General features: G+C 42.1%; 1 protein-coding gene across 1 annotated transcript in view; it reads right to left on the bottom strand.

Annotated features, from left to right (window-relative positions):
- Nucleotides 1-22908, bottom strand: part of LOC147710760 (uncharacterized) — a 474425-nt gene that overhangs the window by 294650 nt on the left and 156867 nt on the right. The window contains exon 7 of the mRNA XM_086921479.1: nucleotides 15180-15296. Coding sequence (XP_086777605.1) covers nucleotides 15180-15296 — 117 coding nt within the window. The remainder of the gene's footprint in view (nucleotides 1-15179; nucleotides 15297-22908) is intronic.

Here is a 22908-nt window from a genome sequence, read left to right on the forward strand (position 1 = left end):
GCTGCTCAGCCAGAGCAAGAGATAGTGACTGAATGTTGGTGTGCCTGTGATGAATGGAATGCCTGGGTGCCTGTGTGTATGAGTGTGTGACAGTTGGAGATGGGCTGAGCAGCTAGGCAGGCTGCTCCTGGTGGGGCTGGCAGGGGCTGGCATAGGAGTCACTAGAGCTGGATTAGAGTTGTACCAGGATGATCCCTGTTTGATGTTGCTAGACATGGATTATTAAAGAAGACTTCATGAAACCAACAACCTGACTACAAGTGTCTTCTTTTACAAAGTACAACACAGTGCCTACTGGCACTTGACACAAACAGTTCAGATCTCAGCATTATTGTTCAATGGCACATAATACAAACAGTGAAATACTTACTCTGTCTGTATTTTGCAGCACACATTATAAACAATGTAGTGTTTACTGTATGTATGTATGGCTGCAACTAACACCTTTTGTGTAGTATTTACCAGCTGCCTGTCCAGCAGTACCCAGTGCTATTCGGAAAACATTATATTTTATTGTAACACATAATACCAGTGAAGTGCTTAATTTCTCTAGCAGCACACAACACAAACTGTGCAATATCTGGAGTCTAAGTCCCGGACAGTGACACAGTTACAGGTCAAAACATTTATGAAAAACACCAAGATAACTTTCATTTTAGGTTATTAACATTCTGGGCAAAACACTATCACTTCATATAATACAACACTTTTAACGTCAGAAACATATTCAACAGCAGATATGTAGTCATCTTGCACTCTATTTTCTCTCGAATGTGTTTTTACAGTCATGTTAACTACAATAATTTGTCCATCAGGTGATTAAAGAAACAATTGCTTTTGTACCAAAGTACCAGTTTCACATCAAGACCATTCCCATTTTTGTTTTATTTGAGGAGTTAAGTCTTGATCTAAGGCATGAAATCTTGCTGCAACAAGAACTCAGTTATGCGCCAACTTCCATTCTCTCCTCAGAGGGTCTAATATGGGAGGTATATTATATTTTTCTCTATTTTGCGTCTATTATACTCTAGGTAAGCCAAGCAGATGGTTCCTATGTGTAAACCGTATTCCAACACGTCTACAATTTCCTTGGGCACCCGAGATCTTATGAAGTGGCAAAGTCATGAGTTGAGTATTTTTGGACTCAAACAGATAGAAACTATTTTAGAGCAAGATACCCAGAAAAGGGGGAAGTAGGTACTAAAACAACAATATTAGCCTGCTTTCTACATTAAGGCAGTGCTAGACACAAATGAACCATATATTTTATCTTGGGACCTCAGCCATTCAACGATTGATCGCTAAGGATAGGAAACAAAAATTTCACCATCTAATTCTATTATTCAGGTGACAGAAATTATGTTGTCTGCTCCACTCAAAATCTGTTATTAGTAGAGGATTAAGTCGACTGGCAAGATGGCAAGTATTTGTCTGCAGACAATTGGTGGAAACAGATGAGATTTTGGAGTGTAATTGCGGTGGTACCATTGTTCCCTGAGTACATGAGCAGGACTGAATAGTAATGCCGACTACTAAGCCGTGAAGTACCATAATATTAAAATTGGGAATTTATTGAAATATTGGTGTAGCTAAAGTGCTGAGGAGGTAGGTTTCTATTTTTGGTTTTATTGTAGTTTTCTACCATCCTTTAAAACCTTGTGACAAAAAATATATAATAATAAGACATGTCTTCCCAAATCATAATGCAAACAGTTGCGTTTGAAGTCTGTGTGCTAACTGTGCTCTGCATAAAGGTGTGTGTTTTGGGTCTGGCAGTGATGAAGCAGACTTTCAGAATAAGTTTAGAATTAAAGCACGCTGAATTAAAACTCCCATAATTTTTAATTTACTAAATGAGGGTTGCATGTTTTTGTATACTGACTCAACCTAGAATAATGTGCACCTACACGAACACGCAGGTTTAATTATATGTGCTCTTGTTGTGTTTGTCATTTTGTTATAAATAATACATTTACCTTGTCCTTTGTTTTGTCAAATATTAATTGCGGCTGTTTTCAAATAATAGCATGTGCATTCTTTTAATGTGCTTTCTGTTTATGTCGTGTCTTCTTATGTGACTGCTATGTTTGTCTTTTGTATGCAAAGCTAGGTAACATAGACTAATGGGTTAATATTAGCAAAGGGGGTGGGTAACAGAATAATTATCATTTCCTGAATTAATTATTGTCTTGTGTTTCCTTGCATACTAGAGTCATGCTAAACAGGCCTGTGGCCTATTTCTAAAATGGATGTCCGAAGTCCTGTCAAAGTTGGGCCTTGCACAGCAGTGTTTGAGATGGAAAATAACTTCTGCAATAATTCTTTGAAAGACGCTCGTGAAAGCAAGGCTGTGTGGAAGCATTAGATGTACTTTTGTCTAAGTTTTCATGGTCAAGGACAGGATGTGCAGCGGCGGAAAGGCTTGGACGGAGGAAGCAAACGGTTGACTTTACCTAATGTTGCGAATCACGGAAGAGCCTGTGACACTCTTAGTCAATGAACAATGCCGCTCTTGAGGAAATATGGTTTCTGCTATGCGAAAGGCAAATGACTTCATCAGACAACATTTCTTGTCCAATCATACTTCGTGTCGCTCGAATATTTGTATTCTTTTAGTTAGTTTTAGATAGGAAAAAGGTATAAAAATTGCCCCCTTGGTAAGAGCACTGCTGGCTTGTTCCTGTGCTCCAGAGATGCTGTCGGACTTTCGTTTTACGTAAGATCCATTTTGAACTTTACTTATTCCCTTTAGGTTTCCTTAGTTAAAGTTAGGGAAATAGGGTTTATTTTCCTGAAAGTTTGAGCACATCTCATGCTGATTTGATTTGAACATGTCGGTCAAATGTGCCTTTCTAATAAATAATTTTGCTTAATAAAAATAGCTAGTAAAAGAGTTTTCGCATTAAAATGCATTTTGCTCATAAATAAAGTTAATAAAATAGATTTTGAAATGACAAGCTGGTCTTGTTTGTTTCCTTGAGTTACCATTAGTTAATCCATTGCCTATGATACTGACTTAATTAAATGTATACAGAGAGTTTTTGATTAATTAGGTCATATGATTCAGTTGGTCAATTCATGTCTCAATCATTTATGGGCCTAGTGTGAGTTTATGAATTATGGTGAGTATCAGGGTGTAGAGTTGTTCATATGAGACTGAATTTCCTTTGGCCCGCTGGATCAAATCTTTGGTAGCAGAGTTTGGTTACTATGGTAACTGACACGTTACATGGTAATTAAATAGGATACATGTTTAACACATGTTAAGTTTTGTCTAGTTGTTATTTGTTGTTAAAAAGGTTTTTCCAGCAGTGTGAAAATTCTATGTGCCGGCCGGCAGAGTAGTGTGACAGGTGAAGTTACACTGTTCATTTGTTCTGTTTCAAATTAGTGGTACCGAAATATCACTAAGTGTTGTGGACGTACAATACAGGTTTAGGGATTTTTAGGTATGACAGGTTGTATGATTAGTGGGGTTTGCCTATGAAATCGTAGCTCTGAGTATAGGGACTAGTATCCCGTTTTAAAACTCGTTGTGAAAAGAGTAGTAGGATTTTTTCCGAGCTTGTGTGAAGGGTGAGGTAGTGTCGTCTAATCTTACTGGCGTTTCTGGATTTCTATTGGTTGGTTAAAGTCCTGCCGAAGATTTCATGTATGCATGAATAGGATTTTCCGTATAAAAGTTGTAAAACTGTTTTTGTGAAAATAGCGTCGTCTATTTCACGAGAGTGGATTCTTGAATGTATGGTAAAACTATCACTTTATTTAGCGAAACGGACAAATGGTTTGTTTTTCTGTACTTATTAACTGAAATTCATTGAAAAGGATTGTTTAAAATGGCGCTGTGAAAATATTTTGTAAGGGAGGGGTGAGTTTACGGATTGACACTGACACGCGCAGCTTTGCTGCAGCGGCGGTATAAGTCACAGGGTTCGCGCTGTGATTGGTTGACATACGTCGCGGCGAACACGCTGATTGGTTCATGTGATCAAAACGAGCTGTTAGCTGATTGGTCATTTCTGAAAACTGGTTTCTCATTGGTTGAGCAAGGTGGTGACGTGGCTTAACCTGATTGGCTTGTTGGTGAGTTTCGCGCACAGGTTGGTCAGAGTAGCGGAACAACAGAAAAACATTTATGATCTCTTCTAATTTGTACGGAATAGTTAAAAACATGAGTTATTGGTATAAAGAAGAGAAAAAGCCTTCATGGTTTCAGAAAATTTAAAATGTATTTACCCAGATAAGAAAATTGAAGCGAGTGGTGGAAAATTACTTCATAAGTACAAAACACCCGCAGCATATATGGAAGGAGAATATGGTTATCATACTGTTCTCTGGTTTGAAAATTGAATGCAATATACTAAAAATGATGGTGTTTTGGCCTGGCCAGAAGATGGATTGTTTAATGTTAAAGTTTTAAGAAACTTGAGAGATAAAATGATGGCTCTTTCACCAAGACCCAGACCCACACAGTTTGAAGCTTTAGTTGAATGGGAAGTTGAAATGATGGAACTTGAGCGAGAAAAATGGGGAAAACCAAGAGGCATAGATAGGGAAACCCACCAAGATAAAGTGCGTCGTTGGAGGAAAGGAGACATGTATGAAGGATTGTATCCGGTTTTGGAGATGGTTGTAGAATCAGGTCAAAAGAATTCTCAGAAAAAAGGTCATCTTGATCAAGAATTAGATGATGCAGTTTTAGAGGATATGTTAATAGTCCTCCACCTTATCAGCCAGGTTGTTCGCATTCTACCCCAAGGAGTCTTCCAGGTACTTCTCCTAGTGCACTTAGAGAGATTGAGGATTAACCCAGATTTATGAGATTACCTGAAAGAGCGAGAAGCAAAACAAATACCCCAAGAGAAAATTCTAATTCGAGAAATAATTTCCCGAGAAATGATAAAAGAACAGAGTTGCCTGGAGATATACCAAATATTACAGAATATTTTAAAGCAAAGGGTGAATTAATTCAACAGTTAACAAAGGGCATGGAAGCAGTGACCGTTCCAGTTTTAATTGGTCCTGTTGTACCAGTTTTTGACCAGAGTGGAAATAAACATTCTGTTGTAGCAAATCCTTTAAATGCAGAAATTCAAAAGGTGGCTGAAAGAGTTAACAAAAATTCACAAAGGTAAAACAATGCCGAATTTAACTTTAAATCAAAGTTTGTCAAATGTCACACCATCAGCTGCAGAATCAGATTCTGGTTCCATAAATAAAACAGATTTAACACAGATTCCTCAACAAGTTCCTGAGTCTAAACAACTTGATATTGCAAAATTAAAAAAAGATTTAGCAGAATTAATTATTGGCACAATTGGTACTGACTGTTTGAAGCAATACCAGGATGATGAACTGTTTATTTGCAAGAGCATTCAGTGGAAAACTAAAAACCAAATATGAACAATTTGAAGAGGTGGCTGCTGAATTGGAAATAGATTTGACTCGCCAGAAACAATTGCAAAAGCATTACAGAGTGGATTTTTCTGAGAAAGATATAGAGAATCTGAATACCACAGGCAGAATAACCCATATAAAAGAATTAATTGTGTTCCTAAAAAGATTGGGTGATTTAAGTAAATGGAGAGTTAAATGGACAAAGAAAAGAGAAGAAGAAAAGAGTGAAAGAGGAGAAGGTTTTGGTGAATTTCCTATGAGGGAAATAGCTGGTGGGGGTTATGTTCATGTTCCATGGACAAGACAGGATATTCTACTCTTTACAAATGATTTTCCTCGGCTGAGAGAAAAGCTGGTGGAATGGTATCGTCAGGTTGACAGATTCATTAAAGTCTCAAAGGTTCCGTGGATTGATCTTGATGGTTTCTTTGACATTGTTGTCCCGTCAGATCTTTGGACACGATGTAAAATTTCGGTCAGTTGGCCCAAAGAAGAACCAGCCCGATATAAAATAACAGGTGCTCCTTCAGACATTGTCATGGATTTCTATGACGAAGTAATTGTCTGGCTGAAAGACAAGATTCCTGCTAAAGAAGTAGATTGGGTTAAAATAGACAGAACAAATCGAGAACCAAAAGAATCAGTTCATTCCTATTATGAAAGGTTACTCCTGGTATTTAAACAATACAGTGGCTATGAAAAATTAAGTCAGAGTGACATGAGCCACTTCATTTACAGGTTTGTTTATGGCCTGAGACCTGAAATTGGGGATATGATTAGAACAGGAATTGTTGTTTGGCAAGCACTCTCAGTTGATGACATCCTAAGAAAGGCAAAATACTGCAGTGATGAATTGGATAAAACAGAAGAAACCCAAGGAAAAGGCAATGTGGGCACAAGTGAAGGTAGCTGAACAGCAGATGGCAACTTTGGAGAATAAAAATTATCAACAGAATCCAGGAAAGTTCAAAGGGAACTTCACAAATAAGCCAACATTTAATGTAAATATTGAGGAGCTAAAACAAAAGCTACCTTGTTTTAATTGCGGCGAAATTGGACACTGGAAGCATGAGTGTAAAAATCCGCCCAGAAATTAAAAAAATTCATTGTTAAATCCACAGATGCAGAGTGAGGTAAATCAGCAGCTACAGCGACAGTTAAATTAAATAAGTCAGCAGCAACAACTACAGCGACAGATAGCGAATCAGCAGAACCAATTGATTCAGCAGAACCAAATTCCACAGCCACCCTTGCCAAATTGCATGAATACACAGAGATACAGTCCAGAGACGGGTTTCTGCAGAGCTGAACAGGTAAAAAGATCACAAAAAGTAAATGTGTCAAACGTCTCTCAGCAATTTTGGCTGAAAGAAAATGAGAGCAGTGACTCAGAAGATTTTTCATGACGGTGCCTGAGGGAGGAGGAAGAGTGTGTGCTTGGAGCCACTCTTGAGGTAGATCAGTCATGTCCATTTGTAAATGATAAAGTGAATGACAAAAATATCACTTTTCTTGTGGACACTGGTGCTACCCGTTCTACTGTTAGATCAGTGGAAATTGAAAATCTTCCTCTCTCCGGTGAATCCATCCAGGTAGTTGGTGTAGCTAATCAGCAGATTAAAACAAATTTGACAAAGCCAGTTGATGTAGAAATTGGAAATTACAAAGACAAGCACAGATTTGTTGTCTGTAACAGCAGTCCTGTTAATCTTTCGGGACGAGATTTGCTATGTAAGATGAATTGCAAAATGTATTGTTCACCAGAAGGTATTGAGCTTCAAACTTTAGAAGTAGCTGGCTTATACAAATTGACACTGTTAATGGTTGACGAGGAAAATAAAATGTTCCCTGCTTTTGATAAAAATAACTTGCCTGAAAGAGACATAAAATCCGAAAATTTGGGATCTAACTGGTGATGAAATGGGTTTGATGAAACATGTAGACCCGGTTAAAATTACTGTGAGACGGAATAGACTTTCCAAACATTCCCCAGTACAAAATGAAGCCAGAAACTATTGAGGGTGTCATTCCTGTGATTGAAAAATTCATTAAGCAAGGTGTTTTGAGAGAAATTGAAAGCAGTCCGTGTAATTCACCGATTATGGGAAATAAAAAGCCAAACGGAACGTACAGAATAGTTCAGTAACCTGAGAAAGGTTAGTAAGATAGTTGTTCCTTGCTGTCCAGTTGTACCAAACCCAGCAGTAATCTTGTATCAGATTCCACATGATGCAAAATGGTACACGGTCATTGACCTGTGTAATGCCTTCTTTACGGTTCCACTGCATCCTGACAGCCAGCAAATTTTTGCGTTCCGGTTCCAAGATCGCATATTAGCATGGTGTCGTATTCCTCAAGCGTATACTGAGAGTCCATCTATCTTTAATCAGTTATTAAAGAAATCCCTGGAAGATTTAAAATTCCCTGGAGAGTCAACATTGGTCCAATACATAGATGATCTCCTGATTGCAGGAAAAACAAGAGAAAATTGTGTGACTGACACCATTACACTTTTGAATCGATTGGCAGATGAGGGACATAAAGTGTCACCTGCAAAATTACAGTTTTGCAAACAAGAGGTTAAATACCTTGGTCACAGAATTGCAAAAGGAATCAGACAGGTGGCAATTGAGAGAATAAAAATGATTCGAGCAATACAGCCACCGACAACACAAAGACAGATCAGGATGTTTCTAGGAATGGTTGGTTATTGTCGCCAATGGATTTGTGGGTTTTCAGTAATTGCAAAACCTTTGCAAAGATTAACAAAAGCAGACATAAAGGACCCGATTGTTTTGACAAAAACAGAATTGGAGACTTTTGAAAAGCTAAAGAAAAGTCTCTGTGAAGCACCCGCATTGGGAATGCCTGATTACGACAAGGAATTTGAGTTGTACTGTAGTGAAAGGGAAGGTTGTGCATTATCAGTTCTCATTCAGAAACATGGAAAAATGAGAAAACCTATAGCTTACTTTTCAGCTGTTCTTGATCCTGTTGCAAAAGCATTGCCAGGTTGCTTAAAAGCAGTGGCTGCGACAAGTGTAAGCCTTGAGCAAAGTGAAGGAATCATAATGGGATTTCCTGTAAAGGTGTATGTACCTCATTCAGTTGAGACACTTCTTACTAGAAGTAAAACACAGCACCTGTCGAGTAACAGATTGACCAAATATGAGAAAGTTATTCTGGGATCAGATAACGTATCAATTGCAAGATGTGTTAATCTCAATCCAGCTACACTTTTACCCGATAGTGTGGTTTCTGAAATTGACAATGAAGCTGATGATGTTGATCATGAGTGTTTGGATGTTTTGGAATACTGTACTAAACCCAGAAAAGACATTAAAGATGTGCCTTTACCAGAGTCAGACATTGTTTACTTCGTTGATGGCTCCTGTTTAAGAACAGATGAAGGCATTTTGGGAGCAGCTTATTCAGTTTGTACAGTTTCTGAAATAGTTGAGGGTTCAACTCTTGAAGGAATTCGTTCAGCACAAGTAGCAGAATTAGTTGCTTTAATTCGTGCCTGTGAAAAAGCAGCGGGGAAAAAGGTTACCATAGTGACTGATAGTCAGTATGGATATGGCGTAGTCCATGACTATGGTCAGCTCTGGTCTCAGAGAGGTTATTTAACCTCTGCAGGGACTCCAATCAGGAATGCAAAATTGATCAAAAGATTGATTGATGGCATTCAGTTACCAGATAAAATAGCTGTGGTTAAATGCGGAGCGCACAAAAAAAGACAAGATTACATTGCTAAAGAAAATGCATTTGCTGATGAAACTGCACGATACTGTGCAAAGAATAATCTCTCACTTAATCGGGAAAAAGATAATGACCATATAATGAACTCTCTCATGCTAATATCTGTGGTAGAAACATGGCAGGGAGTGAAAGACTTACAGGATGAGGCAGACGATGAGGAGAAAAACACATGGCTCAAAGAAGGTTGCAGACAGCAAGAGGAAGATGGAATTTGGGTTTACAAAGATGGCAGACCTGTTATGCCCAGTTGCATGATTGCTGACATGGCACGGATGTACCATGGACCAGGTCATTTAGGTAGAGACACAATGATCAGACAGTTCAGGGAGACTTGGTATAATCCAAAATTTAGGGTAATTGCAGAGTCACTTTGCCAGCGTTGTTTGATCTACCAGCAAATCAATCCAAACAGAAAAACAGTTGTAAGCATGGCAACCATAGGACGGGAGGGTGATCCTTTTACTAGATTGCAGATGGATTTCATTGACATGCCACAACATAACAAACTAAGATACGTTCTGGTTATTGTCTGTTTGTTTTCAAGATGGGTGGAAGCATTCCCAACACGTCACAATGATTCAATTACTGTGGCAAAATTGCTTTAAGGGAGATCATACCTAGATATGGTTTTCCAGTAACTTTTGAAAGTGATCGTGGCACACACTTTGAAAACAGACTGATTGAATTAATTTGTGAAGCATTCGGCATTAAACAGAAACTGCACTGTGTTTACAGACCAGAAGCATCAGGTGTCGAACAGATCAATGGCACAATTAAAAACAGAATTTCAAAAATCTGTTTAACTACAGGAATAAAATGGACTGATGCACTTCCACTTGTTTTGATGACTTTGAGAAGCACTCCAGATAAAAGAACAAGTCTTAGCCCTCATGACATACTCATGGGAAGGGTAATGAGACAAGCTTTTGTTCCAGTTGGAAAGTTGTTAGCAATAAATGATAGTGCAATTTTAGACTATTGTAAGCAGCTCTCGGACATCGTAACTTCTGTATTCCATCAGGTGGGAACAGATGTGATTTCAAAAGAAAAGGAGCAGGCTCATGATCTATTGCCAGGAGATTGGGTCAGGACAAAGGTTCATCGGAGGAGGAACTGTTTGGTACCCAGGTGGCAAAAAGCAAGACAAGTGATATTAGTTACAACAAATGCCGTAAAATGCAGAGGCTTAAAAAGGTGGGTGCATGCTAGCCATACTCTTCGTGTGCCAGCACCTGATAACCCTGATGAAGATAGTGACGACACTACAGCTGATTCAGATTCAGAAGAAGAACGTGAAAATCCGGATTCTGAAAATCGACAGGGGAGTCAACATCTGGAAAATTCAGAACCAGATCAAGCATCAAATAAAAAAAAGATCTAGACATCGTTGTCATTGATTCAGAGAATGATGAAGATGTTCTAGAAAAAAGGACTGAAAAAGAAACTGTGTTGGAAGAGATTCAAGATCAGGAGAGTATTGAAAAGCAGATTGGAAGCTCTGAAAGCAGGAACGAAAAATCTGGAACTGGGAAGTTAGAAGTAATTCCAGAAGAAGAGGACGAATTACCAAGTACCAGCTATAGAGATGTTGTTCCTAACGGAGTGAAGCTGCCGAGTAAAGAGGTTCCTAGATACAGTATTGAAATCTCTGAAACTGACTGATGAAAGTGATGAAGAGTCTGAAATAAGAAAATTCAGAAAAAGGACTTGGAAAGCTGAATGTAATGAAATTGAGCCTAAGATGAAACTCTTGAGAAAAGGTGATGTCTGGCCTAAAGAAGACTTGAAATTCAAGTTGGTGAACAGATCGAAAGAACAGATTAATGAGATATCAAGTCAGAAAAGTTATTCAGACAAAAAGGAGGAAGCTGGAAAGAAAATTGAAGTAATTCGCAGGAAAAGCAAAAGACCATTGAAGCCAAATCAAAAATACAAGTCTCCAGAGTGGGCCTATATAATAATCCCACCAGTAGTTGAGGTCAGCAGTAGCAGTCAGGAAGACTTGGAAGAAAATAGTGACAACGATTAAGTTTAGATTTCTTTAAGTTGAGGTTTATTTTTGGCATATGGCTGAAGAAATTGTGTTAGGTGACACAAGGTCGAAGAAATTGTGTTAGCTGGAATCACTTTTATGGACGCAAGGTCGAAGAAAAGCTGTTAGAGGTTTACTAAAAAGAAAAAAATTAAAAAGGGAGGGTGCTATTTCAATTAAATACTAATTTTAATTTTTTGTTTTAAGTAAAGAAGTAAAAAAAAAAAAAGAAAATGCCTAATACTGACAATTCAAGGTGTGCTATCCTAAGGAGATGCTGTAAAATGTCTTCTATTTGTGTGATTCTAATCATTCTAGTTTGGTTAATTTTGACAGTCATCTTCCCCTTTGGCATTGACAGGGAGGATTACAAGGAGAATATGACAAGCAAAGCTGAATCTTAACAGGCTGATCATGATGTTGCAGGCAAAACTAACAGGGTTATTGAGCATAGACCAGAGATCCATCAGGACAGATCTATTGGAGATTTTTCTACTAATTCATTTTCAAGACTCCTATCGGAGTATGTTAGAGTCATGGATGTTAAAGACTGTTATGTGTGTGTTAAACTTCCTACTTCAGTTTCTGAAGTGGTCAAGTATAATATGCTTCCCCTTACTGATGGAATAACATGCAGTGTTATATCAAGCTTGTTTTATCAAACAGGTCGACTGGAGTACTATTACTCAGATTTCGATGAGATTTTTGCTAACTTAAAAGTTGTGCATAGTCTTAATAAAGTTAGGCCTGCCAAACAGGTGAGGGAATTTTTCTTGGTAACTAATGAACTCGCATACGAATATGCTTTCAAGAATAATTTAACTTGCAAAATGAGAGATGAAGAAAGATCTTTTCTCAATCAGGTTGAGGAGAGGAGGGCGATTTACAAAAGGAATGAGATGCTGAAACAGACTAAATCCAAGTTTTGGCAGCTTGAGGATGAGACGCTTAATGGTGAAAATAGATATGCTGCTATTCACATAGACGATCCAGTTAGTGGAAAGTTCTGCATTAGAAGAGAACACGCTTTACGATAATTATTTTGTTGGTGCTAGTCAATGTGAGGACACTTATCGAATTGTAGGGGGATGGGGAATTAAAGGTGGTAAAGACCCAATTTTCCCAGGAATCTATTTTGTTTTTGGGAACAAAGCATATTTCAATCTCCCAGACCATTGGTACTGTACATGTTACCTTGGTCTTGTTTTCCCTAAAATTTTTCATGTTGACAGAAATTAGGAAGGTTCATTTGAAATTGGCAAACACCTGAATAAATACAAAAGAGAAAGCTTTTCTGAGATCATGGGAGATATATTTGGCGCCATAATTCCTATGGTAGGGATTACCTTGAATTCGATCAAAATCAGAAAGGTTTCCACGATAGTTGACAGATTGTCCACTGATACTGCAAGAGGTTTTCATTTGGTTAATACTGAGCTCATTGCCACCAGAAGCATGGTTATGCAAAACCGGCTTGCGTTAGATATTCTCCTAGCAAAAGAGGGAGGAGTCTGTGGGATTTTGCATGTTCAGCATTGCTGCACATATATCCCAGACAAAAGTCAGAACATAGAATTATTGATCAAAAATATCACAGAATTTCACTCAGAAATAGAACCCATGGAAAGTGACAGTTTTTCTGAACGTTTGGCAAAAAGATTTGGGGCAATTAATTGGCAGTTCAATCATTGGCAAAGTGCTTTACCCTGTAATAATCATTGTTATAGTGACACTTTTGTTAAAAATCAGTTGCATGATTCACAAGAGAAAGAAGCATGTGAGGGAAAAAAGAAGGATTTATACACTCAGAAAGGCTTAGGAAAAGGAGATAGAAATGGATATAATCCGCAGGGCTCAATGTGAGAGTACCAGACAGTCTGATGAAACAGGAGTTTAGATTTACTAACACTAAGAGAGATCATTATATGACAATACTAAAAGTAAAATTTAGAATACATTTTTGGGTTTGTTTGGTGATTTATAAACACCAGATGAGGGAGTTGATGAAGCGGACTTTCAGAATAAGTTTAGAATTAAAGCACGCTGAATTAAAACTCCCATAATTTTTAATTTACTAAATGAGTGTTGCACGTTTTTGTATACTGACTCAACCTAGAATAATGTGCACCTACACGAACACGCAGGTTTAATTATATGTGCTCTTGTTGTGTTTGTCATTTTGTTATAAATAATACATTTACCTTGTCCTTTGTTTTGTCAAATATTAATTACGGCTGTTTTCAAATAATAGCATGTGCATTCTTTTAATGTGCTTTCTGTTTATGTCATGTCTTTTTATGTGGCTGTGCTATGTTTGTCTTTTGTATGCAAAGCTAGGTAACATAGACTAATGGGTTAATATTAGCAAAGGGGGTGGGTAACAGAATAATTATCATTTCCTGAATTAATTATGGTCTTGTGTTTCCTTGCATACTAGAGTCATGCTAAAAAGGCCTGTGGCCTATTTCTAAAATGGATGTCCGAAGTCCTGTCAAAGTTGGGCCTTGCACAGCAGCGTTTGAGATGGAAAATAACTTCTGCAATAATTCTTTGAAAGACGCTCATGAAAGCAAGGCTGTGTGGAAGCATTAGATGTACTTTTGTCTAAGTTTTCATGGTCAAGGACAGGATGTGCAGCGGCGGAAAGGCTTGGACGGAGGAAGCAAACGATTGACTTTACCTAATGTTGCGAATCACGGAAGCGCCTGTGACACTCCTAGTCAATGAACAATGCCGCTCTTGAGGAAATATGGTTTCTGCTATGCGAAAGGCAAATGACTTCATCGGACGACATTTCTTGTCCAATCATTCTTCGTGTCGCTCGAATATTTGTATTCTTTTAGTTAGTTTTCGATAGGAAAAAGGTATAAAAATTGCCCCCTTGGTAAGAGCACTGCTGTCTTGTTCCTGTGCTCCAGAGATGCTGTCGGACTTTCGTTTCACGTAAGATCCATTTTGAACTTTACTTATTCCCTTTAGGTTTCCTTAGTTAAAGTTAGGGAAATAGGGTTTATTTTCCGGAAATTTTGAGCTCATCTCATGCTGATTTGATTTGAACATGTCGGTCAAATGTGCCTTTCTAATAAATAATTTTGCTTAATAAAAATTGCTAATAAAAGAATTTTCGCATTAAAATGCATTTTTCTCATAAATAAAGTTAATAAAATAGATTTTGAAATGACAAGCTGGTCTTGTTTGTTTCCTTGAGTTACCATTAGTTAATCCATTGCCTACGATACTGACTTAATTAAATGTATACAGAGAGTTTTTGATTAATTAGGTCATATGATTCAGTTGGTCAATTCATGTCTCAATCATTTATGGGCCTAGTGTGAGTTTATGAATTATGGTGAGTATCAGGGTGTAGAGTTGTTCATATGAGACTGAATTTCCTTTGGCCCACTGGATCAGCAGCATATGAAGCAAATAGTGCTGTGTTTATCGTCTGCCCGGTAGCACAAAACAGACATTATGTTATGTGTACAATTCACATGTCTAGAAGCATATGCCGAAAATAGTGCACAATTTACGGATTATGCTGTTTATCACAATACAACGCGTGATATAAATAGTGTAGTGTTCCTAGTCGGTGTGTCTGATAACACACAATGCAAAGAGCGAAGTGTTGAGCGTGTGTCTTACAGCACATGATGTTTGTCTAGAAGCATGTGACACATATAGAGGAGTATTTACATCCTGTGTAGCAGTATTTTATGCAAGTTATATACCATCTGTTTGCAGCAGTATGGGATAGCAATACTTCTAATGACAGCTGCTATGCTCACTCTGCTGCAGAGGGTCTCAATAGAGGGCTTTCATTCACCCTTTGAGTGCCACCTTGGACCCCCCCCCCTTTTTTCCAATGAGGACTAGATTAAGGTTGTTCATACACCATGGGTCTGCAGATGACACTGTTACATCCTTTCAGTTTCCTCCTTTCTGCAGGGCAAGCCCCGATCACCTAGACTCAGAATTCCAAGAGTGGTACCTTATTATCTGGGGGCTGGAACTGGAATTGCTGGTGCCCTCTGGTTGTGCCCAGCTCCTTGAAGCTTGGCATCCTCTGAAGAGCTTCCTTCAGCAGGTGCATCTCATTTAGCTGCTCCTGAAAATACAAAGAAAATGATTATAAAGTGAAAATTAGCAGGTTTGCAAAGTGTTGCATCTGCTTACAGAAGGTATCTGATTATACCCAAGAGGAATATGCCCTTCCATGAAGAGCAATCCTCAGCTGCCAATCAAATCTGCTAACACAAAATATCTGCCCTTTGTATGGAATCACTCTGAACTTGCCCACAATGGATTTGGCCCTATGGACAGGGACTGGCCCCACCTGTAGAAGAGTCTGAATCTGCTACTAAGGATTCTAGAAGAATATAGAAGGGCAGGTGTGCAATGCAGGCCCTGCAGCTCCTGTGGCACTGGGGTGGCACCAACCCTTAGGGTGCCCCCAATACTTCAAGGAGCTCTCATCACAAGACCAACAAATATCTGGGGTGGCCCCTCATCACATTTTTCAGGAAGGCCCCATCATATTGTGTCATACCACTGGTGAAAGAAACTCAAATCAACTTTATTTGGTCGCAGACCATAAAAGTACGAAAGAAACGGATGTTAACCTCAAGGAAACCTGCCCTGGTCTGTTCTGTTCTGTTGAGGACTGGTTGTGAAGGAATTTGTTCCCGCCTTTGAAGAATTCTGGCTTTGTCTATTGGAAAATCAGCCTTTAACTGTAGAAGAACCTACTACTGCCCACCACTAACACAACTTCGAGATAGCCATAAAAATGTTTCCTGCATCTCACTTACTGGTTTCACGCTTACTGATTTCACATAAATCTCTTTCAACAATCAGTAGATACCCCATTCATCTGCAACAGCGGAAAGGCCGGCACAAGAAGCATAATGTGCAAAAGTTGTGACTTGTGCGGTTGCGCGGAAATACAACAGAACAGAAGTAAGCTTTTTTAGACAACACCAACCGTGGAGAAAACACTTCCTCAAATGTGGCTTGAGTCGTCCTCCCCATAGCAGCTATTCGCCCAGTGCTGGCTTCGGAAAGAGAAGATCTCTCAATTAACTGACTGACAACCTTAAGTTGGTTTGGGTCACTCGGTTGCCCTCTTTTTTTTTTTTAGGTATGCACATGAAGGGAGTAGAAAGGGATTTTAATGCAGATAAATTACGAGCAAGGTCCTACACTGGTCTGAGGGATGCCTCATCTACAGAAGGTCACAGCCACCACAAGGCTTTTAGCTTGATACTAGCAACTGGGTTGGCCCCTGCTTACTGGCCACTATGAGGCTATTTCTATTTGAAAACCGCCTAAACCCAAAGGTATCCAGAGGCAGGCACAAAGTCCAGCTCCGTGTAAGCAAAACTATAAGAGAATAGTTTTTGACATTTTCTAAACTTCTCTGTACACACAGCAGTCCTTAGAAAAACCAAATCCCACACCATTATAGTGCCCTTAGTCAAAGACACCTAAGACCATGAATAGTAGGGGGCTTCAGGGCCCGAGGAAGGAATATTTGGTTTCTAGAAAACCATCAGAGGCATTAGCAAAGCCACAGCACAGACTGCCACCCATCTTTACACCCAAAGTTAATAGATTAGTTCAGCTGAGTAATTTAAATCTCTTGGACTATCAAGTACGATCACAAGTCTAAAGAGCTGGGACTACAACTATGGTATGAGAGATTTGATGCTACTATTTTAACAGTTAAAAGTATTTGAAAATCCTCATTTTAACTGGTGCTGTTTGCATGTTTCTACGGACTCTAGCTTTCGTAATCGAAGGATCCGACACAAATGTTGCGAGACCTCTCGCTTCAGAATGTGTTTAATTCTTGCCACTGCTGAGGGACCAGACGTACCCCAATTGGAGGACACTGCAGATGTCACTGTCCTTTCAACATCGGGCAAAATATCTATTGGCCAACCGGATAATCACCATGCCTGCATGACTTATGACAAAAACTTTAAGCTTTACATCATCTCCCTGGTGGCCGACTGCTACGATGTGACACAACATAATAGGTGTATTTGTAGGGCGCTCATTCACTCCCCTAGGGCTACTGAGAATAAATGAATATTTGTTACCCAAATCACTGGTACTCATTTTATCAAACTTGCAAGGATGAATGGCTGAGATGGAGTGCTGGGATTTCTTCTTGACGAGGTCATCAAACAAAGATCCTGTAGTGGATTTATTTGTCTAATAAGTGATAAGTCTTAGCCCATAGTTCAGAGGTGACGGGTAGTGTTTATCAAAAATAAATACATTTGATTTTAAAGGAATAACAGTTATGCTAACCTCACCCGAAAAGAGAATTTCTAGCTATTTCTCCTAAGTAAACCTTTAACTGAATTTTTTCATGCATTTGTTCTGCCAGGTTGAACAGCAGCTAGACAACATGGCTAAAAGACATTCACAATGACAAGGCTAGGGGGGCGGAGCTAGCCACGTCGGAAGATGGCCGCTTCTTAAACACGCTCCTCCGGCCGCTGACTTATCCTTAGATCATCCTGCATGTAATGAACCTGTAGAACGTTAACTCTGTGAGCAACTGATATCGGACGATTGGGGCTGTAAGTGGACCCATTTGTTTCGGCACAAAACTACCCTGCATCACCACGGGAAAGGCGCTGAGGCCCGGCTCTGTTGAGGCCTGCTGCGTGCGCATGAACCGGTGAGGTGGCGGGTTTGCGTGAAGAGGAGGGCGGGACGCACGCCTGCGCAGACGATCCTGCTGGGTGCGACCGAGGATTTCTGATCGCGAAAGAGGGGTGCCGTATGCAAGTCAGCCCTTTATGAGGGATAGCGGAACACCTGCAGACTCTCCTGAAGCCCACCGGCCACTGTGAAATTGAGCCTCCGATCCCGTGGGGCCAAGGTTGAGAGACACGCTGCCGGAGGCCCACGATCATACGCGGGGTCCGGAGCTCTGGGGGCTTTCACACTGGTGATCTAACTAAAGCCGGGCTATTAGCTGAGCACGGCCGATGCTATTTACGCCCACACGGTTGACTTGAGTGCTCTTGAGCTGCGCGCTGCGAGGCCTGTACCCAATGGTGTGGGCCCCCTCCCCCTCATAGAGGGTAACTCGGGGAGGAGCCGGAGAGGACTGCAGATCCCTGCTGAAAATAGGATCTGGGAGGCTGAACAGTGCTGGACGGCTTGAACACTGGGATCGCTCTGGCTCCTGGTGCGAAGTGTTGCCCTAATAGCGTGCTGCCACTGAGTGAATGTGGAGCTCACATATATGCTACGACTGCGCATTGAAATCCTATACAGCCTGTACACCATCATGGACTGTCCTGCTCGCTTTCTCCCCTCGAGGAAAGGGTGACCTCCTGTATAAGAAACTGTCTATTACTGCTGCACGTTCCCAGGATATTGCCCACACTGTCCAAGCGTTGCGCAACCTCCCCACCACATGGTCAATAGTGCTGGATTGTTTGTAGGTAAAGTACCCATTTGGACTGTTGCTGGGGTGAGCCGGGGCACAGAATCAGTGCTACCATACTAGAAGACCAATCCATAAAGTGTCCCTCCGGTGCCGATCTGCTTTCTACCTAGCACATATTGGCTGCCACAGCCTCCATAGCACTAAGTGGTTTATAACGCTGTGCACGGAAAACTATTCGCCACCACTCCAATTCTGCGCAGCATACATAACCCAAGGCGCAACTTAGACGGCGATAACGGGTCCCTGCGTACAGTCCACCCATGGGTAAAACAGACCAGAACCAACACAGGCTCACCTTTGAACAATCAAAAAAAAACAGCAGAGCACAGCTTACACGACCAGCAGACCACGCAGCAGGCTGTTGCGAATGCGAGCGCAGTAATTAATAGCGATGTGCAGGCCATGTTTTCAACGATACAAGCCGCCCTCTCCAAAAATAGATGGTAAGATTGACTCATTAACTTATCGCGTAGACCCATGTCCGAATGCCTGGACCGGCACACAGAGCGGATAGATATGGCGGAACGCTGCATCTCCGAAGCTGAAGACTCCCATACGCAAATGGACACCAGACAGGGGAAAAGGGATAAACAACTGACAGCACTGCTGGCGAAAGCTGAAGATATTGAGGCGCGATCCCGTTGTAACAATATACGCCTGATCGGAATAGCGGAGACGACAAATACAGGGCCTATGGAACGCTATGTTGAACAACTGCTCCTAACTCTCCTATGGCAGGAAACCTTTTCCAAAGTCTTCATTATCGAGAGGGCACACAGATCCTTAGCTCCACCACCGCCACCTAGAGCGGGACCGAGGCCAATCATAGCCAAACTCTTAAATTATAGAGAAAGAGATGCGGCCCTCCGCAAGGCCCAGGAAATGGGAAGTCTGAAGTACGAGGGTATGGACATATCAATTTACCCCGACTTTACACCGCTTGACCAGGAGGCGAGGACGAAGTTTGTACCGGTGAAACAGGAACTGTGCGAACTAAACATCTCATACGCGATGCTAAACCCTGCCAGATTACGAGTGACGGACGATGGGAAGTCAAAGATATATAGTGCATCCAAAAAGGTGCTCAAGTACCTGCAACAGAAAGGATCCCAAGGCACACGCAGGAGATTACTGAGAGGAGGACCGGAAGAACACGCTAACACTTCGGATGTAGAATAATGGGACAGTACACACAGAACAATCAGACTTATCGAATTGTGCATAACAAGATGGTGCAGAGGACCCACCAGATGACACACTGCGGCGCTGCGGGTTGTGGCTATGCTCACACGCAGATAGTGTCATGAGGGGGGTGTAGTGAATAGTGCGGATCAGGATGTCCAATACACACTAGTTCAACTGAGATCATCAATGCTGGCGACCTCCTGACGGCCGATACAAGAACGCATCTCCGATGGACACAGATAAGTGATAATATGTGGTTTGAGAGCCAGCTTTTGTTGAACTATATGTTTGTATTAAGCACTGATTTGTACCACACGCTTCAAGCGACAAAATGCCCACTGATGTAAGTGGTAAACTCTGTTCATAAATGTTGAATTTGCAGGCTTAGGAGTGCATCAGAATTTATGCTATTCGGCGACCAACCATGTGAATTCTTTTCACAGAGCACCCAGGATGGCAGCTCTCGCCCACCTGGGAACACACTTCGTATATTTTCTGTTTGGGGAACTGGGGGAGGGTGGTTGGACATGTTTCAATTTTCTGGAGATTGTCTTCGCTGTAAAGGAGTTGGCGAAGTGGGTGGGGGGAGAAGGGAGTTTTATTTTGAAAAAACTGGTCAGCATTAAAGTAGTAGGCACCATCTTACAAGGCAGTGACTCATACACAGGCTACTGGCACACCCCACTTAGAGGCAACACTGCGCATGGAAAACAGATCACGACATACTAGACCGGTAACATTTATGACCAGGAATGTGAGAGGCCTCCATAATACACAGAAAATGTGCAAGGTTCTGGCATACCTAGATCAGTATAAGGTAGACGTTGGTTGTCTACAAGAAACACATCTCACAGACCTCACAGAGAGAATAGGTGCACGTGGGCCTCTTATCGAATGGCATCTTCCTACTCTACTCATGCCAGAGGGGTAATGCTCCTTGTTCAACGTGGCACTCCCTTTACGCTTATTAGCTCCATCAAGGATGATCAGGGGCGATACGTTATAGTCCAGGGCAACTTTGGAGGCACTGCTTTAACATTAGTTACAACATATGGCCCCAACACTGATGATCCACTCTTTTTTGCACACATATGGGCAAAACTGGGAGATTTACCACCCACAGTCATCATATGGAGTGGGGATTTTAATACGTGTCTAGACCCTGCTTTAGATAGGTCCACGGGAAATGAACGATATGAGAAGCAATCAGCAAGGGAGCTCAGAGAAGGTATGGTAGAATGCGCAATGATTGATCTATAGCGCCTGAGACACCCAGGTTGCAGGGAAGGCACTTGCACATCCACAGCGCATAATACGTGGTCAAGAATAGACTACTGGGGGAGGAGCCAAGCCAGCGACCGTGATGGCCGCCTGACTCCTCGGCTCCGCTGACCTGTCCGCTTCCTATCCGAAGCGCAGCGGATCCTGATCTTTATCCTGCGTGGAAACTGGCGCTTCGGAGACCCGCTGAGCTTCCGCCTCGAATGGTGAGCTCCCCGCCGATCAGCTCACTGTGGAACCGGAGATTTGCCTTGGTCCTGCCCTACTGACTCGACAGCCCCGGACGCCTGTAGCGGGAGGGGCCGGAGGCTGTTGTGCCACTGTTGCAAACGATTGCTACAGTGTGCCGCCTGGCCCGCTCTTCCCTGCTTGCTTCGATACGGCTTCGGGAGCTACATTGTATCCCTCACCAGTCCCAGGATCGGCGCTGGGTGATCTCACTATCCTTTGGCGCTGCAGCGGACGCCATTTTGCCGGGCGCCCTTCATCTCTGCTGGTAGCCCTCGGGGGATCCACGAGACACTTTCCTTAAGGCAAGTTGCTTACGGCAGGACCCTTGACGGCGGGAGATAAACTTTCATCGTGGCTTAGTAGCGATAGCGCCCACCGCCTACACTATCGGCTTCGCCTTTGAGATGGGCTCCGGCAGCCACTACAGTGGACGACAACATGGCGACGCCCTTTGGGTGCGGGACCTGGCTGCTGTGGAGTCCATCGCCCTTGCAGATGTTTACATTGCCCTGCATGATCTGCGGTCATCTATGCGGGCTTGTGCCCGTGATCTGAGAGACCGTCTAAATGGAGTGTTGCCCGGTGGGCTCCCAGACGACTGTGCTGCTGGCAGTTCCCCGCCGGACCTGCGATACCCGGTGACCGGCGGGTGTGTTGTGACACGCTACACCCCGGATGACTCGGCTGCTGTGCCCCCTACTCTGGAGATGCTGGGGAGGGCGACGCTGGACCCTCCCTACCGGCTGGATACCACTTGCTGGTCGACTTGCCCCGTGTCCACCTTGGGGTCCCCCGGAGGGCCCCTCTGCTCTGCCAAGATGTTGTTGCAACGGCCCCGGCCATTCGGCCTTCAGGTACTGCTGCTGGGTTCCCACCTTTGCTGGGTAGCTACTGAGTGTTCTGCACTACGTGGGACGGATTTTTGCGAGGGGCTTTTGAACTGGTGGTGGTCTTTACATTTGCACCTCATGTCCAAGATGGCCGCTGCCCGCCTGGACTTCGTTGCTGGGCTGGATCGACGGGGACAAGGCTGACAATATATATGTTTTAAACGTGGTCGGATGCTACATGGTTGACGGAAAAGTGGAACTGTTGGGATGGTATATGCTATTACGGTGTCGGGTCGGGATCCGAGAAGGGATGGCCGAGGGTGGTTTTATTGACTGTATGTGCTGGAGGGCCACGTTCTCCTGTTCTATTGTTATCATCATGGCTGTGTGTTGGATGGACGTTTACGGACACCCCCCGCTCTGATGTGGTCACTTTGCTCGCTCGCCTCTTCTAAGATGTCTACCATTAGGCTGGACTATGCTGCTGCTTCACATCGCGGGGGGCGGGGCTGAGGTTGTCTCCTGTTGTGCACGGTCTGTTTCTGCTTGCACTGCTGGGATACTGATGGACTGCTGGGGATAGTAATATGTGTATTGTATTGGTCGCGGGGCCCGGGATCGGGCGGCTGGGGATATGTGATGGTGGTCTTGGGAATTACTACTGGTCCTCGGTGATTTCTTAAGGGTAAGGGATGTATCGACGGGTGGGGACTATGATG

This window comes from Lissotriton vulgaris, chromosome 5 (assembly GCF_964263255.1).
Source record: "Lissotriton vulgaris chromosome 5, aLisVul1.2, whole genome shotgun sequence".
NCBI lineage: Eukaryota > Metazoa > Chordata > Amphibia > Caudata > Salamandridae > Lissotriton > Lissotriton vulgaris.